Source organism: Chiloscyllium punctatum, chromosome 1 (assembly GCF_047496795.1).
Source record: "Chiloscyllium punctatum isolate Juve2018m chromosome 1, sChiPun1.3, whole genome shotgun sequence".
Classification (NCBI taxonomy): Eukaryota; Metazoa; Chordata; class Chondrichthyes; order Orectolobiformes; family Hemiscylliidae; genus Chiloscyllium; species Chiloscyllium punctatum.
In genome coordinates, this window is record NC_092739.1 from 53152009 (window position 1) to 53171692 (window position 19684).

Genomic DNA, 19684 nt, shown 5'->3' on the forward strand with positions numbered 1-19684 from the left:
TCAGCACCACCACACTGGCAAGTTCATATTTAATGTTTCTCGAGCTCATGAAGCCTACTTCCTTGTCAGCACCTGGTCTTTGCTTCCCTCATGTCACCTCCCATCTGGTTTGTACAATTCTACAAGAGCACATTTTTTTAATTGACAGACCAATTGTTAAACTCACAGTTTACTTATCTTATAGTCTAGGCATCATTTATTTTCACTTTTGGCAATATGATCATATCATTTGTGTTTTCACTGCCTTTCATTCTCTCACTTGTTATTGAAACACAATAGAGGAAATGAGGGCTTCTGTTCACAGTTAGAAATGAAGCAGTTCAGTATTAAACCAAAGCAGGACCCAGGTTTGAACATGATACTTAAGCCCCATTTATTTTAAACTGCATAGTCACATCAATGTCAGAAAACTTCCTCACCCTTACCTTTAGGATCACAATGCTAACATTTCCGTCTTCACTCTTCCACCATTTGCCATTAATCATTCTTGCTCAAGGATAGACATTCTGCATGCTTCATCATTACCTTGATGAGAGATACCAGAATAAGACCTGTGAAGAAAAGTATAATTAAATGTTAAGAAATAAAGATAAGGAAAATCTGAAAAGGCGGAGATCATTTCTGATGAACTAATTTTAGAAATGCAGCAGTAATTATTTTCCCTCGAGCTGCCTGCTTAAGTACTGAGGTAGGAGAGATGATTTAAGAGTGGGGCGGGAGCTGTATCAGCACTGATTCATACAGTGCCCGCTCAGGAAAATGAGATATATACCAAGATGCAATTCAGCCTTCTTGAAATTAACCCACAGACTGCATTAGGCAAATTTGATGGTATTATGAGATTTTCCAATTTGTCAAGTAACAATTTCTCTTTTGTGTTTTGTCAGGAGTCCAGTTTGCGCCATCATAGTAATTTCAATTGCCTTGATAAATTAAGCTTGAGGTTAAAGAATAATGTTATAGATAGCTCTTATAACATAAAATATAAAAAAAGATATTAGCCAAATGATTAATAAAGATGCCTTTTAAAAGAATCAAGCTCTTTAAAGTTAGATACCAATCTCTCACCTTGAGAAAGGGACAAGAAATTAAAGGATGCTTCAGAAAATGATGGGACAGTCTTAATTCTGGTTATTTTCTAATATTGATTAGAATGTGCTTGAAGGTTATTGGGAACATGCTACCAGGCAGTTCAGAACCTGCCTCTCAGGCAGAAAGTTGGAATCCATCAGAAAAACTATTGGCAACTTTCTCTTTGGCTGTTTCATCCTCATTCTTCCTTTCACCTTCTTTCTTACACACACACATATCTCTCTCTTATCCTCCGTTTGCTCTCTTTCTTTCTTTCATTTAATTTATTAGAATGAAACTCTTCCAAGATCTGTCAGAGGAATGTAAGTTTTCCAAGCAAATTATCCTTTCCAAGAGCAGCACAGTGGCTCAGTGGTTAGCTCTGCTGTCTCATAGCGCCAGGGACCTGGGTTTGATTCCAGCCTCGGGCAACTGTCCACGTGGAGTTTGCACATTCTCCCAGTGTGTGCATGGGTTTCCTCCAGGTGCTCTGGTTTCCCCCCACAGTCAAAAGATATGCAGCTTGGGTGAATTGGCCATGCTAAATTATCCATAGTGTTCAGGGATGTATAGGTTAGGTGCATTAGTCAGGGGTAAATGTAGAATAATAGGGTAGGGGAATGGTTTTGGGTGGGATAGTCTTCAGAGGGTCAGTTTGGACTTGTTGGGCTAAAGGGCCTGTTTCCATACTCTAGGGGTTCTAAGAGGGTAAAGTTTAAAATCCATTTCTGTCTGACCTAGATTGCCCTGTTTTGTCATTTCTCTCTGTTGGCATAAGGAATGTTGAAGCATGATTGACTAAACAGATCCATTTGTGAAGTGGGGTTTGGGTACCCTGGATGTGGATGGATTGCAGCACCACAAAGCTCTGTTCATTTAATTTACCCGAAGCTGCAATTTACTCTTCAATAAATCTTACTTCGTACCTCAGAATGTTCATTTAAAGTGCCTCCATCAAAATGATTTGAAAACAGAATTCAGGAAAAAACAGATTGTCTGATATAACATGAGAAGCTGGACCAATCATGGAGTGGGTACTGTGCAGATGCACAGGGAAAATGTCAAGTTTTAATGGATTAATTATGTGAACGAGTTTCATGATACTGGCATGCATCCTTTGAATCATGTTAGGATGTGGTCTACTGAAAGTATTTAACATGAGGAGTGAAAAAAGAGGGCAAGGACTAGAAAGAGACTATTTAAGAGTAAAATCAGGAAGCATTTCCACATCAAGTGCAGTGAATGTTGAGAGCTGATTATTTAAAATCATACGGTTACTGCATCAGTTAACTGCAGAGTGATCTATATGTGAGAAACAGAAAAGAAAATAACTTTAAGAAGGAAACCATACATATAATTCCAATCCTGGCAATGAAGAATTCTGTGGATGATACCAAAATTTGTTACCAATTGCATCAATATGCATCAGCCTTTAAAATTCATTGATATGATATTCTTATATATTATTCTTAAATTCTTATAGCTACCAAGTCACTATCACCCAGTTAGCACTATCATGGAAGTTGTAGTTCACCCCTAAGCTCACAAATAAAAAATGCTTTCTTCATTTGTATTGCATGAGCAATTCATGCAGTATTGCTAAATTGGATTTATTGCAAATGACAATATTTGACTCTTGCTGAACCCTGTGATGTCAGCTTCTGAAATTGGTAACAGAAGTTGGCAGGGCTCAATTCAAGACGTCAGTAGTTCTGTTGAACTGCTCTTGACAAAGTAACTTAGTGATTCCAAGTGACCAAGTTAGAAATTCCAGTAAATGAAATGAAATCAATTTAAAATATCAAAAGCTGATTGAAGTACCTTCATGACATTTTTTTTCCAAAGTAGCACTTTTTTTCCAAAGTGTGTCAAAGTCATGACCTTCACAAAAAAAAAGTTTCCCTATGAATGATGCCATTATAAACTCAGAAAGATATAATTCCAATGCCTTGGCAGGTAAATGTATGGGGTTGATGCAGAACTAAGCCTGACTGGTGAGAAAGATTCAGCTTCATGGAGATATGCAGCACTGAACCAGACCTTTCGGTCCAGCTCATCCATGCTGACCAGATATCCTCACCTAATCTAATCCCATTTGCCAGCACTTGGCCTATATCCCTCTACACCCTTCCTATTCATATACCCATCCAGATGCCTTTTAAATGCTGTAATTGTACCAGCCTCCACCACTTCCTCTGGCAGCTCATTCCATAGGTCCCTTTCAAATCTTTCCCTTTCACCCTAAACCTATGCCCACTAGTTCTGGAGTCCCCCACCCCAGGGAAAAGACCTTGTCTTTTCACCTTATCCAGTTCCTCGTGATCTTATAAACCTCCATACGGTCACCCCTCAGCCTCTGATGCTCCAGGGAAAACAGCCCCAGCCTATTCAGCCTCTCCCTATAGCTCAAACCCTCCAACCCTGGCAACATCCTTGTAAATCTTTTCTGAACCGATTCAAGTTTCACAACATGCTTCCTGTAGGAGGGAGACCAGAATTGCACGCAATATTCCAAGAGTGGCCTAACTAACGTACTGTAAAGCTGCAACATGACCTCCCAACTCCTATACTCAATGCTCTGACCAATAAAGGAAAGCATACCAAATACCTTCTTCACTATTTTATGTACCTGCAACCTCACTTTCAAGGATCTATGAACCTGCACTCCAAGGTCTCTTTGTTCAGCAACACTCCTTAGGACCTTACCATTAAGTGTGTAAGTCCTGCTCTGATTTGCCTTTCCAAAATGCAGCATGTCGCATTTAACTAAATTAAAGTCCATCTGTCATTCCTCAGCCCATTTGATTAATTGAGATCGAAGTAGCGAAGGTATAAATGATCGGAGCCCTGGGTTAGGTTGGGTGAAATCAGCTATCATTCCCGATCCTGATAGCTCTTCAGCAACCACTGTGTAAATGTGTAAAGCTATGGGTATTGAATGAGGCCAATGATTCACAGGACTAGCTCTGATGGTCTCCTATACTTAGCATGGTAATGCCTATTATGTTGTTCATTGATGTAACCAAAGGCATCTATCACAAATCACAAGGAACTTGGGACAAGACTTGTTTGAAACATTGTTTGGTCTCACCTGGAGTACTACATCTGGGGGCACTTCACTGCAGGAAAGATGTTAAGGGCTAAGAGAGAGCACAGACAATATTCACAAAAATGGTTTCAGGGTGGAGAAATTTTAGTTAAATTGCTAGTTTGCATTAATCGAAACTGTTCTCCTTGGACAAGAAAAGATTGAGAGAAGATTTGATAAAAGTATTCAAAATCAAAAGACACCTGGATAGAGTAGAGAGAGTAAGAGGGAGAAACTGTTCCCATTGGTGAAAGGCTTGAGAACCACAGAGCATACATTTATGATTAGGACACAAAAAAGTTGCAATATGAGGAAAACTATTATCACACAGTGAGTGGTTAGGATCTGGCATTGCTGTCTGCAAATTTGGTGGAGACATGGTCGATTGAGGGAATTGGATTAATATCTGAAAAGGATGATTGTGCAGACGACTGGGGAAAAGCAAGGGGAGTGGCGCAAGGTGAATTGTTCCTTCAGCGAACCAGCACAGGTATGAGGTACTTTGTGTAAAACTACGATTCTGTGATTCCACAGCATCCTTGAGAAAAGAAATAATTGCAAAAAGAAAAGCACAGGAAGGTCATTTTTTTGTGAAAACTGAACGTAATTCTGTAACTTGGTTCACACATTCCTAATCGAAAAGGCAGAATGTGACAAGAAGCATAGCATTTTTGAGCCTAGCCAGATTATTGAACTATGCATATCTTTTTCTCAGGTCTTCACTGTTGGTTTTCATTCCCCACAGTTCCCTATTTCAAACTTTCATCTATCAAGCGCCCTTGGATTCAAAAATTAAATCTATTATTTTGGATTTAAACCACTCAATGTTATGCCCTTTAAAGACCAAAGGGCAGTTTTAATTGGAGAGTGATCCTTCTTCCTTCGACATATTTATCTGTGTGCACTTACATATTCAGGACAGGAAAGATATCTTCCAAAACACTTGAAGCTCATGGGAGCTTGCCATTTAGTAGCTTCAAGAAAGCAGGAAGCAAGAGTACACCAGAAGTGACACATGTTGCCTAAGCCATAAGGAGCATCCATCGTCACCTTCATTTAAGTGAAGAAAATTATGTTGATTTTCTTTGCCCAAGAAAATTAGTTTATTAAAAGATCTCAAAAAGATTGTCTTTTTTCCCCTTTCCATTCTGTGTTTGATCATGAATTTAACTACAGAGAAAATTGGATTTTACCTGCTTTGTTTCTTTGTTGACATTTAATGCTGTCCAGTTTTAGAAGATTGTTACGAAAACTGCAGTTTGAATGGAAGAAAGTGCTGGTCTTTGAGGAGGTTGGTGGAATTAGCATGCAGCTGGGTTCCTCTGATAAATGGATTCACTTAGGTCACCGAGGAGAACAGTGTGACATTAAGTGATTTACAGTCCTTTCTCTTTAATGAAATTGTTTCAGTGAGATGATGCTGAAAGCTTTTAATGGATAGCTTTCCTTGATCTAATGAAATTGTATTCCATCGGCATTTAATATAAGGTGCAGTTATTATTTATTGGAGCTTTCCAGAGCCTCAGTTGCTTGCACCTAGTCTGAGGAAAGACAAACATTTTCAAGTGGATAATACAGGGAGATAAATAAATATCAAACAGCAAAGTATTTAAGAGAGGATGGGTATGAGTGTGTATGATGATGTATGTATTTGAGCAACAGAGGGAGAGAGAGGAAAAGATTAATAGAGATAAAGATGGAGCACCTGTAAGAGCATTCATACAACAGGCCTGGTTGCAGAAAAGCCTTAAGGGAGGCTTTGTAGTACATAACACTGCTAATATTCTGCTTCTCTAAGTTTATCCTCCTAATCTATTTAACAGGCAACTGGATTACAACCAGATCAGCTGCATTGAGGATGGAGCATTCAGGGCTCTGCGTGACCTGGAAGTGCTGTGAGTACTGCTTCAATTTGTCCCTAAAGGGCAGTCCTTTGCTTAGGGATTATCCATGCATTAGTTCCTCTCAAAGTTGCACACCTTGCAGGGAAAAAAAAGCCCTCTGTGTTAGTCTGTGAGCTAGTGAACAGTTGCACTGGATGTTAGATAAGGTTTTGTTCTATGCGTTGGAATCTGCAAAGGCATTTTCATCATTATTGGAACATGTACCTGAGTATACATGTGTACAAGATGATACCATCATAGATTAAACCTGACAGCTACAGCCTGTCAAGAAAGCTTGTTTTTACTTGTGTGTGCGACCATGGGACAAGCTGGATCACTCATTGAGACTTCAATCACCTCTTCGAGGTGCACCAGAAATCTTCACGACAGTCTGATGCTCGTTCTAAAATAAGTATTAAATAAAGTCTCAGCTGCAGTGCCTAACATCAGGAATAATTTACAGCTAACTGCTAAGAAGGTACGTAGTGGAAAAGCTTTGACCCCTTAATGTAGTAGTTGAGTCTGGTCAAGAGAAAAGCAAAGCCTTGGAGAATTTGGAGCACTTAGCACATTCTTGACATTTTTGGCCTTGGGACTCTATGCTTTACATTCTTCAGACATTTCTAGATATGTCAGGCAGCAAGGAATGGGTTCCACTTTTAACAAACGTGGTGATCACCAGATGTTCTAATCAAAGGCTGGCTCCACTATGATAGAAAGAGAGGGAGTTACACCCTGAGTAACTGCTTGGATTTTTGGATCAACTTGATTCTTAGCTCTGTTTGGAAAGATTGAGACCAGTACTTAGTTTCAGTAGCTGTTAGAGATCAAGCCAATTAATGTTAAAGCTCTTACTGCAGGGAAGCTCTTGTCAGGAAATTACACGTATCAACTAACCCCAACCCACTTGGCTTTCAAGCAGCTGATTTACAGCATGCAGTTAAAATGTCTGCTGCTTCTGCTGGGGGGAAGGGGTGGTTTGCATTCGCTGTGGTTGTTAAAAGACTAGGATTTATTTTCAACAGGCTGATCCTAATGTAGTTGTCACAATGTTACTGCTATAGAAGCAACATTCAAAAACACTGTCTTTATTGAAATTGACTTATTGTCTTTTTAAACTGCAGCTAAGCTTTCTCTCTGGGAAACTATTGGTTTCCATGATAACCAGTCAAAGGAACTGACATCGGTTTTCAATCTCTTATGTCAGCAAATCAACTATAAAATGGCAACTCTGTATTATCCTTGCAGAAAACAGTAACTCTAATTACTTTTGTGACATAAACTGTAAACTGCATTGCTTAAAAAAGCTCTTCACTTTGTACAGGTATGCTTTTGTCATTCACGTTCTACCTTGATCTTATGATTGTAAGCATTGTGCAAAAGTACTTTTTGTAAGTGATTGTTAATGGATGAGGTCAACAGTTAACAAAGCTTAAATGGAGAGAAAATGCAAAGAGAAGGAGGTTGGATTATTTCTGGCCTTCCAAGACTATTTCCATCTGTAGGTACATTTTCCGAAAGGAACTAGAAATAAAGCTGCTTCAACTAAATGGTTGTTTACTGAGCTGTGCTTGAAGTTCTGTTGAGCAGATACTGTCCATGCATTGAATAGATCCCTGATTTATCTTATTGAAGTAAAAATACCAGGGCTGTTTATTGTGAGTGCAACAATGAATAAACCACCATCCAAACGTCTCATTGCGAAGTTTACAAGTAACTGTGTTTCTGACAAAGAGACACATGGTAGTCATAATCAAAAAATAATATTTAGGGAAAATAGCAATGATTTCCACCGATTATAAAGTAAATTGTGTGTGTTTCCTTAACATGACTATAAACTATGGAAAAGAAATGGATAACAATATATGTCCTCAGAAAGTAACATTTCAATCCAGCTGGTTCATAGTTCAGTCAAGGGAAGCAGGCATTGATTGAAAGGAAAGAGCTGCTATCAGCATTTCAAAGTGATATACAGTGGAATACACAAGGGTTGTCAGTGTTGGTTGCTCCCCTCTTCCTCCTTTTCAAAGCTCACATTTCCATTCTGTTATGAAGCATGCAGTCGTGAATAATGATCTTACATCAAAAACTCGGACTTCTCCACAGAAGAAGTGGTCTGTTTATAGCTCTTTGAACTTCCCACAGAAAGAGAATACATTTATTCCTTCACATCATTAGTCAGAGACTCACAGCTACATCGACAGCACACAGCAATTAAAATTAAAAACGACGAGATTGATAATCTTGGAAAATCTTGTATTCTAACTTTTTTTTTTGTTTTGCAGTACCCTTAACAATAACAACATTTCCCGACTCTCAGTGGCAAGCTTCAACCACATGCCCAGGCTTAGAACCTTGTAAGTAAAAAGGAAAAGAGCGTCTGCTGAGAAACCTAAGTTGTGTTATATTGTTGAGCCACAATTGCAGCAATACTATCTGAACTGGTGCAATTTCAGTGAAGCAATATGGTGAAATAATGACAAGATTCCAAAAACTATATTAAAGTGCATAATTTGGAACTCTTTTGTTATGTTTCATATTCTTGGTGATTGCTTCTCAAAGAATATTTAGCATAACAAATGTAAGGACATTTGTTAGAGGTAAATTAGAATTGTAGCAGATTACATGCCATACCAGAGAGATTTGCTTTCCTCTTTTGTTTCTCATTTTTTCTTTGACAAAAGCAAACCATGTTGCAGTAAGCCCATGTACTGGAATTGTCATATTCCAAAGTACAGTATCTAATTAAAAGTGTCTGCCTAACCAGTAATCTCCTGAATGGAAAATTAGAATGCTGGATGACATTCTGAGTTTCAATATCCATTAGAGTATATTTTGTTAGGATTGAATACTTTGACTAAAAGGTTCTGATGAAATGACATTACACAGTCGATGCAGCATTCGAGACAGCATCTTGATTTATAGCTTTTGTCATCCTTTATTTTACTTTGAGGAACATGAAAGCCAGTCTGAAGTAATTTGCCTAATTTAGAGGATACATTTGTCTGATATTTTATTAATGGCAAGGTGCTTTTTGCTTGTTGGATGGGAGCCATGTTCTTGTGAAGGTCCTGTCAGGAAAAGTAGCTCATTTAATTCTTCTGCACACTGCCATTTGCGTCTTTTAATTTTAGAGATTGCTTTGAGCGCAGGTCCCAAAGGGCCAAAATCTGTTAATCCTTTTTCTGTGATTAAACAAGAAAGGAGGAAATCAGAAAAAAAAAATGATATGAAAGGAGTGTTTTATATTGAGTTACTTTCTGTCTTGTTCAGCAGAAAATGAATGTCATCCGCTAAAAGGATTTTGAAGGCAGTTTTTATAGAGACTAATAATGGCAAGACTTATTGATATTTTTAATTGGGAGCCAAAGCTTCTATTAGCATTAATTTTCTTGCTGACAGTACGCTACCACTGTCGTGCAATTTGCTTTTTTTGTCTTTTGGTTGGATTTAGTCTTCTGAATTCCATAATTAGGTTTCTGGCTTTTAGGTGTTTGCTGAGCTCGTAATCCAGTCAAGGGGGGATACTTCGAATTGATTTTGTGACAACTGAGCCAACTTATATTAATTCATTAATCTGTAGTTAAAAGGCTGCTGTAATACGAATGTTGCTTAAAAAAATTTGGAAGTATTGAAAGTGGTTCTGTCAGGGAGCCTTAAATTTACAGATGAGATTTAAAGGATTGATTCCTCATTTGCTGTCGTTATTACGCAAACCATGGATCTATGAAATTGTGCTGCACACCCTTCTTCATTCATTTCAATGTGTTAACTTTGTTCCTTGCTTTTATATTCCAGCCGACTCCATTCAAACAACCTGTACTGCGACTGCCATTTAGCATGGCTTGCTGATTGGCTGCGGCAGCGCCCTCGGGTTGGGCTGTACACTCAGTGCACAGGGCCTGGGCACCTGAGGGGCCATAATGTTGCAGAAGTACAAAAGAAGGAGTTTATTTGCTCTGGTAAGTGGCTAAAGGGGAAATATATTTAAAAATTGATAAAAACACATGCATGTATTGCACTAAATTGTTTTAAAAAAAAGCAGATTTCATTTTTAAGGTAATTGCCTCTGTGGAAAACTTAGGTGCATGCCAGCTCCAGAAATAGTAAAAGTATGAAGGGCTTGAATTACTTAAGTGTTCTGTAATGTGTAAAATCATTTGAGTTTTTACTATACAGTCTTGAATTTGAAATCATCAAACTATTCATTTCAAATGAGTTTGTAACATATGCATGCTTTTTGTCATTCCTGATTGCAGCTCTATTTTGAAAAATAGTAAGTTAAATGAATGTAATAAATAATAAGATATTTAGTTCTGACCTGTTCAGTAATGAATCATTGTTTCCAAACTAATGACCGAGGAGCTGAGATCTTGCAGAATATTTCAATAACTGTCATTGCCAACCGTTTATGATTATTTTTATTCATAATGTTCTCTTGAAAAAAAATACAAGAGATATTAGGCAGACAATTGCAGCGATGTCTCTCAGTGTGAAGCCCGTTGGCAAAATCTTGTTGCTTTTCACTTCTAAGATCTTTGAGTCTTTACCTGATGGGGACGTAAGAGAAAGGGGGTCTGAATTGCAATCCTTTCAGTTCACTAATAGATCAGGAAAGATTAGCAGGTAACATTCCTGGTGATGTTGCAAATGATCCTTCAGGAGCTTAATTAGACGTTGTCTTCATTCAGGAAACTAGATATGAAATCTTTTTGTTTCCTTGCACAGAATACAGTCCACTTGTATGATATTCTTTGAACAATCATCTCGAGTACCAGATTATATTCCTCTTAGTATCTTTAGGCTTGATAAAAAATATGTTACAGCACTTTTAAGGTCAGGTATTGAACTTGAAGCCTCCAAGAAACATTTGTCATTCTTCAGCAATTTTGAAAGAACTGAGTGCATTATATTAATCTCAATGCATTTTATCGTTTTTTCCATGCTTACCAGATGAGAATAAAGGCAAGTTTACTTTTGTTTGTATTTTACTAATTGTTAGATATTGGTAGCATTGTGAGATGGTAAGAATTGCCATCTGATATCTCGAGTTCTATCTAGTTGCAGAGCATTTTTTAACAATCCCCTTGGGTCAATTTTAAGTCTCGCATGTGTCAAATAATTGGGTTTGTTTTCTTCATTGTCGGCACTGTCACACAATTTTTGTTCTTTCATAAAACTGAAAAATGTAAATAATGGAGGATGCAGTTGGTGAATTGAATGGAGACAATCCAATGGAAGTGACTGGGTCGATGTTCTAATCCATGAGCATAAAGTGTTCTTTTAAGCATCTGAACCTGAGAGTTACTAATTCCATTCTGCTTCATTGAGAACTATCATTATGTAAGAGGATGCATTTTTGTTGCATTTAAAAATATTGCATTACATTGTATCCGAAGATGTTCCTGAATCAGTGCTGAGATAAATTGAATAAAATGTTTAGCCGCTGACAGTTATATCAGCTATTTTCATTATCTTCCACTTGGTATCAGTTTCCCAGGTGTAGCCCCAAATATTTCACACCAACCCACAAGCTTGTCTGAAGTAGACAAACACCAGGTAGGACCAGATGTAAAATAATGTAAATGGGATTGTTGGAACGTTTCTACCTCAGGGTTACATGTCAGGGTGTGTTTTTTTTAGGTTCTAGCACATATATTCATTGACTCATCATTTTCATGCATAGTTCTTGTTGCATTCTCTGGCTGTTAGAGATGGAATTAAATTTTCAGGACTTGACATTGGGTTTTATGCTCAATTGACTTGTAAGTTTTAAGTAACAATTTCTGTTAGAGATAGTATTCATGTTGAAACATTATTTGCTAAGTAATTGTTGCATCCACTTAACCTGAGTGTGTTGTTTAATCAATATGAAGTAATGTACTGGAAAAAGTAAATGTGTCTCACTGGAGTTGTTGCATTTACTTTAGTATCATCTGTTTAGCTGGATACTCTGGAGTTCTGATTAGAATGTTTCACTCACCAGCCCATTAATAATATAAAGCACAAGCTACATGTTAGAAATGTGGCCATGGTTACGGATTCATATGTTTGTCTAAGTCATGGTTAAAGCTTTCATATGCTGTTTTTACATAAGTTCTGTCTGAATAATAGGGATAACGTATACATGCCTCATCAGACTTAGTTGATTTTAAAGAGTAATCAGTCATTTAAGTTTTATTTGAATGTTATTGCGGTTGACCTTTCATGTCTGATTCAACCAGTTCCACTTCTTGAGGCATTGTGAAATGATGTAATTCATTTCAAATTTGGCATGTGAATTATTTAATGTGGTGTAGCTCACTTTTTAGGATGGAGAAATTCATAAAAACTCCAGTTCCTGATGATGTAATTGCTCTCCTCCTTGCTCCTGTAGGTCACCAGAGTTTAACAACGCAATCCTGCAGTGTCCATTCAAAGTCTTGTCCATCGGTCTGCACATGTAGCAACAGTATTGTGGATTGTCGTGGCAAGGGTCTGACTGAGATATCGAGCAAGCTTCCAGAGAGCATCACGGAAATGTAAGCTCTTACTTTCTTTATATCCTTTGCATTGTAATTGCCTCACAATAATCAGATGCTCAGTTAGAGCAGTAGATGCTGTTTGATTATCTGTGAAATTCAGATATATTCTCTTGCACAATGAAGTAGAAAGGCCCGCTTTGGTAGAAGATTTGCTCAGTTTTATCAGAGAGGTCTGGGCTTATCCCAAAACTGAATTGTTCATAGACATAAAAATAACTTGAACTTGTAAACTAATCATTAAAGAGATATCTATTATATAAAATGTGGCTTGGGGAAAGTAGTTTTGATGACAACTTTCGATCTTTACATCCTGGGCGATAAATCTGGTAAAGTGAATTGAAATCAACACAATAAAAATCAGATAGATTATTTAGTTGGCAGCAGGTGAATGCATTCCACTAGTTTACCGCTCAGGCACTGAAGATAGAAACCTTCCTTTTCTAATGCCTGTATCTTCTTAAGGTTATGTAATGATTGAAATTTTCAAAGTTAAAGGTGTCACACAGTGAACTACACAATAACTGGTATTTTGTATCAGCCTGATACTGCAGCATCTGACTGTAATCATTCATACTCCATTCTGACATATTTTTCAGCTTTTTTTTATCATTCAATAGCTTTCACTATCAAAACATTGTGTGTGAAGTATTGACGTTATTTCACAGATATGCTTCCTGCCTGCTCCTCAGAGTAAAAGTAATCCACATATCCTGGTTACACTAAGACAAAAGCAAAGTATTGCAAACGTTGAAGATCTGCGATGAAAGCAGATTCAATGCATTCCTGCTGACAAAACTTGCAGCATAGAGTGCTCGATGTTTGAATTCCTAATACCCCAGCAAGAAACCCGCAGCTCCTGTTGGTGTCAGATCAAGAGTTAGAACTCTGCTGGCCTCAGGTGGGTGAGCCTCAGTCCACTGGTTGGAAACTGAACAGTCATCCTACAAACATTCCCTGAGCACCTCCGTTCCAGTGCTGCCTTACTGTGGATTGCTTCGCGATCGGTGGCTGTGCTTTTAGTTGGTGCTGACCTAAGTCTAGAACTGTCCCGCCTTCCAAACATCAAGCCCTTCACGCTTCAACCTCTGTTTCATTCAGGTGATCCTTAAAACTTAGTTCTGTAATGAAACATCTGCCCATGTATCCAGTAATGCAGCTTGCTGTCAATTTTTGCTTATTACTGAAAATGTGAAGCTTCATGGCAGGTCTCACTATGTTAAAGGCATTCTGCAAGTGCAACTTTTTATTACCTTTCTCCACCATTCAACTAAACACATGCTTTGGGAAAATCGTCTGTTTTAATGAGACGACAAGAGTTACTTTCACACTGATCGATTGCCACCATTGACCTTCCCTCCTCTGCCCCCACTTAGGGTTGAATAGAAGGATTACCATGCACCATGTAGAAGCCCCGATTCTGCTTAACTGGCTCACCCTGTGACTGTTGGGTTCTTAATTATTTTGAGACTGGCCATCCATCCCCATGTGAGGGAAGGTCTCATCTCTATGAGCTGCTGTCAATCTCTTGCCTGAGGCAGCTCTCTTGTCCCAGTCAGGTACAGTGGTCATTGCTGGGATTGAAAAAAGGGCTGTGATGTCAGTGAAACCCAGATGAAGGTAAGTGTGGGGTTCCATCAGCCAGCCTGCAGAGTCCCAGGAAGGGAGATGGAATCCTGAGATGGGCAAGTCTTGGTAGAGGTGAAAGGGGTGAGTAAGAAGAGAGTGTTATGGTATTTAAATGGGCACCAGGAGCCTAAAAAATGAGGGACCCAACCTTGCTGGGACACCAGATTGCAAGGTTTCACAAAGCAACATGGACACTTGGCAGCAGCTACTACGACATGGTAAAATTCCAGTGGTAGCAGGAGGATTGGTTGATGGGCAAGTGGGCTGCTTCATGCACCTTCATCACCGGTAAAAATACCAACGTTCGCTTGCTCAATTTTGTACCACCTCTCACTCTCTTTCCCCCCCCTCCCGAGAGGGTAACGAAGTTCTACCCATAGTGGTATCGCTCCAGCTTCAACAGATTCTCTGGGTTCAGGTGAAGAAAATCTTTCTAAGTGGCTGGTATTTCCAAAAATGATCTGTTTGATACTTGGAGTTGTTAAGTGAATGCCTTGGTGGTGCCATGAATAATGTTAGCGCAAGTACGGAGAGAGGTTTTGTTGGAAGCTGCAGATTTTGTGATATGAAATAATGTCATTTCTCTTACTTCATGTGCATAGTGATTGTTGTTTTGTTCATGCTGCAATAATGGAATCTTCCAGTATGACCTTATGTTACTTAATTTACAGCATACACTATTCCAGTTTTTAACAATCACAACCAAATTACAAAACCCCTTGTAATTTATGTCTGTGAGTTGAGAAGGAAATGAAGATGACCTATTTGAAGAGGTCAAGTAATTTAGCTTCAATAAATATGCAGACAGAACTAAACTAAATGTTTACGATGCCTCTCTTCACCAAAACTAGTCACATCTCAGAATTTTACCTGAGGGATCCAAACAGAAAATAAGATGATTAGGAAAATGTGATACATGCATTTGTTACTGATGGCCTCCTTTGAAAGAGCAGAGCCAAGCGCAAACAACTTGACAGAAAAATGAAAGGCATAATTAGATTTTCTTTCACCGAGGCTCAGAGAATTCCCTCCTCTTTTAGTTTTAAATAGTGCATAAAGGACACCTGGTTAAAATTCTTCTCAGATGTTCTCGCTAAGGTTATGACTTATAAAGAAGTTGGTTGAATAGAGTCTGTAAATCCATCTGAATCACTTTGAAAAATAATGAAGGTCCCTGAATCCTCCTTGTTTCCCAGCATTTCCTGTTTTGGTGCCTGTTTGATCTTGTATAACCCCGTCGTAAACCTCAGTCAAATACAATGACATATATGGATAGCTGTCATTCATTGGTTCATGAAAGTGATTCTATTATTAAATAGACTGTTTAGAAAATTGACTTAAATATTGAAATTATTTATTTCAGAGTACAGAGGCTTTCATAGCATGGCTGTAATAAATAGGATGTAATAAACCCCACACCTCCACTCACACATCCCTAATATACAGGTTTCAAATAGCTTCTTGTTCCAGGGTTTGGAACCTGCACTCACAATGTCTGAGTGGTTCACAATGATGAGTATTATAGAGGGAGGCCATTCTGCCAATCCAATGTATCCATCCACGATGATCCGACCCCACCCCTCATAGCATCTTGAATTACTCTAGTGCTTTTGTTTCAGCTGACCAGCTTGGAAAATGATTCCAGAATTTGATTAGTGTTTGTGAAGAATGTCAGTTTTGAACCTCTGTTTTACCAGTTCAATCTTTTGCTCCTTATTTGGCAGTAAGGGCTTAATTTGTCTCACTTGAAATAATGCACAGGGTTAACTTTTCTATTCCACTTTGTATCTGATGCTTCCATAAGGCATTTTCTGTCATTTGCTTTATTTGAAGGATGAACAGACTGCATTTTTTTGAATCTTTCCCCAGAATTCAAGTCTCAGGAACTGGCTTTATTGTTTTCTGCAGTTCTTCCAGGGCCCGGATGTTTTCCTGAGTCCTGGTAACAGAATTGAATGCAGTATTCAGAGGGCATGCTGGCCTGGGCACTATACAGCTTCAGCACCATGTCCTCAGTTTCCTCTGCATATACTGTATACCATTCCTACTCTGGGAACAGAATATTTAACAGATATTTGAGTATGGAGGTCAACCAGATCGGGTAATTTTCTATCCAGTCAAACCCTTGCATCTGAATTCTTAATAAAAAGTAATAGAAATATATACGTGTAAAATCGGGCACAATAGCTCTTTATTCTGATTTCTGCCTTATCATGACCACATTTCAAATTTCTTTCAGCATCTTCCCATATGGGTTAATTGATCCTGTGGAAGACCAAAACGGGAATAGCGCTGATGGTGTTATGCTGTCCCTGCTAATGTTAGAAAGATAAAACTATTTTCCTGACATTATTAAATACCTGTGTCAATACTAATAGCTTGATTTTGGTAATGAACACAGTGGTGCAGAAGTTGTGAAGCGATTTCGGACGATGACCATCAATTTGAGGGTAAAATGTTATGTCCAAATTTGTTGTAATATCTCTCATCCTCGAGTCCTGTCTGATACTCTTGCAGCTCTAGATCTGGAAGTTTTCAGTATCATACAGTGGTTTGCTTGTATATTCCCCTGTCCTAAGAAAATCACTGCATGGCATTTCTACAGTAGGAGATTGCACCTCTATGTCAGGAAGCTGTACTTTCAGCTCAGAGTTATAATAAATTCCCACTGCCATTTAACAATCTGCCTTCACTTTGCTCACACATGCTTTTGCAATTTACTGTGCAGAATGGCTGACAGAATGTGAACAAGTTGTTAGTTTGCAGTATGACATGTACAGATGTTGGTCATACACAGGTCTAAAACTGACACTGTACTTAATCTATTATATGGAACTCTGAGATTCAAAACATGGAAATGTTCAAGCTTAGACATGATATGATTTATAAGATTTACCAAAATGATAAAAACAAGTCTGTGTGGTAGGAATTTACAGAAAATAAATTCACTGCATTTTTCTGCATTTGCAGTGAACAGTGCGTAATCGTATTATGAGTGTTTTACTGCAATGAACTATCAAATACAAACACTTCTCTCCTTTCTGATGTGATTCCAATGTTGACATGGTGAAGAAAGCTTACTTTTAGTGGAGTCTGATGCTGTCTGAAAATCCACTGTGAACTTGACTTATAACGTCAAACCCGATGTTGATCTGAGTTCACTTCATTCCAATTGACTGAATCTTTTTGTTCAAGATATATAATGTCAGCATCACAGCATCCTACTTCATTCCTTCAGAGTAACTATATAGGACATCAAACTCCTTCCTGACCAAAAAGAATCTTTTATTCCAACACCAGAAATTCTACCAAACTGACATCCCAAGACTTACTTTTGTTCTTCCAAAAATAAATAGTCATGAGTTTAGCACCAGCCCTCTTGTTAGTCTCTGGTGTTGAAGCATTCCTGTACTTGGCCAACATTCCCACCTCAACTTTTTTTTTTAATTAATTCACAGGATTGAGAGTGTCACTGATTAGGTCAGCATTTATTGTCCATTCTTAATTGAGTTTAGTTACTTAATTAAGAATCAACCACATTACTATGGGTCTGGAGTTACATATCGTCCAGACCAGTTAAGGATGGCAGTTTCCTTCCCTAAAGAACATTGCTGAATCAAATGGGTTTTTCCAACAGAAGATTCAAGTTCATCATTAGACACTTTTTTTGTAATTGAATACAAAACCCACAGTCTGCTGTGGCAGGATCTCAGCCCAGGTCCCCAGATCATTATCTGGGCCTCTGGATTAACTGTCCAGCAATAATACCACTAGGCCTTTGCCTCTGTTTTTGTGACTCTACCTTGCATCCTCTTGCACTATTCGCCCAAGCTACCCCATTTGTCCTCTACTGTCATCCTCTTCTTCATAGAATCTTGGAATAGAAGGGGATATTTGGCCCATTGTACCTGCATCAGTACTTTGAAAGAGTTTTCAATTAGTCCTACACACTTGGTCTTACCACACGGTCCAAAAATATTTTCATTTCACATGTGTATCCAGGTTCCTTTTGAAAAATATTATTGAAACCACTTCAACCACCCTTTCATCCAGTCTCTTCTGGATCTTAACAATTTGCTGCAGATTATCCTCAGTTTCCCACAACTGCTGTTGCTAATTACCTTAAATCTGTGCCTGCTGGTCGTGTCTTTCTTCCTGCTTGTGAATCAACTATTATCAAATTTACTAAGTGTGATTTTTTTTTTCAATATCTTCCACTCTTAGTTACTTGTATTGGTCTATTATTGTGAAATGAACATGTGTTATGAGATTCTGGGCTGAAACTATCACACATGGAGCCTTTAGTGTAAAATGAAAATAGGAAATGCTGGAAACAGTCATGTCAGTAATCATCTATTTGGAGAATTAACAAGTTGAAATCACAGATAAAATCCTTCATGAAAATGGAATAAAAAACTAGGAATGAAACACACACATGTAAACAAGCTCATCCATACAAACACATATAGTTAACACACAATCACCCTTACTCAACTACACAGATGAATGCCTACTCTCAAGCATGTACCTAAATCTACATTTGGACACATACACCAAGAAATAGAATAACTTAAAAGGAGAACAGGAGTTGATTGAATGGCTGACATAAATATAACAGAAGACGATAGGTAGAAATGTAACAAAATAATGTTGCCTTAATCCTCTTCTTTCCTGTTTCCTATCTCTGTCAGTGTTACTGCTTTCATCTTAGCAATTTATGGAAATTGTGCTCACAGTGCTAAAATATATTACAAATGCCAGCTTCTTCAGGCATATTCAAGATATTGGTATCAATATACTTCAGGAAAATCAATATTGAAAGCAACATATTTTAACGTCATGCAATTATGCTTCTTACCTGATATGGGATAGTAATATTTTATAAAATATAAAATACCTGAAGAACTGAGCACAATAGCAAGTAGAAATCATCTTTATGGACTTCATTAAGGTGTTCAATAAAGTTGCACGTTATAGACTGGTTAGCAAGGTTATATCTCATGGAATAAAGGCAGAGCTAACCATTTGGATAGGGAACAGACTTGAAGATAGAAGACAGAAGGTGGTGGTGAAGGGTTGCTTTTCAGACTGCAGGCCTGTGACCAGTGGTGTGCCACAAGGATTGGTGCTGGATACACTACTTTCCGTCATTTATATAAATGATTTGGATCTGAGCATAAGATCTGAGCATATAGTTAGTAAGTTTTCAGATGACACCAAATTGGAGGTGTAGTGGAGAGTAAAGAAGGTTACCTCAGAATACAATGAGATCTTGATTAGATGGGCCACTGGGTTGAGGAGTGGCAAATGGAGCTTAATTCAGATAAATGTGAGATGTTGCATTTTGGAAAGGCAAATCAGAGGAGGACTTATCCACTTAAAAGTGGTGCTGAACAAAGAGACTTGGAGTGCAGGTTCATAGCTCCTTGAAAGTGGAGTCGCAGTTAGATAGGATAGTAAAGAAGGCGTTTGGTATGCTTTATTTTACTGGA

General features: G+C 38.2%; 1 protein-coding gene across 7 annotated transcripts in view; it reads left to right on the forward strand.

Moving 5' to 3' along the window:
• Window positions 1-19684, forward strand: part of slit2 (slit homolog 2 (Drosophila)) — a 461089-nt gene that overhangs the window by 263187 nt on the left and 178218 nt on the right. For all 7 annotated transcript variants that reach the window (XM_072562078.1, XM_072561956.1, XM_072561971.1 and 4 more), the window contains exons 6-9: window positions 5983-6054; window positions 8328-8399; window positions 9841-10004; window positions 12419-12563. In XM_072562078.1, coding sequence (XP_072418179.1) covers window positions 5983-6054; window positions 8328-8399; window positions 9841-10004; window positions 12419-12563 — 453 coding nt within the window. The remainder of the gene's footprint in view (window positions 1-5982; window positions 6055-8327; window positions 8400-9840; window positions 10005-12418; window positions 12564-19684) is intronic.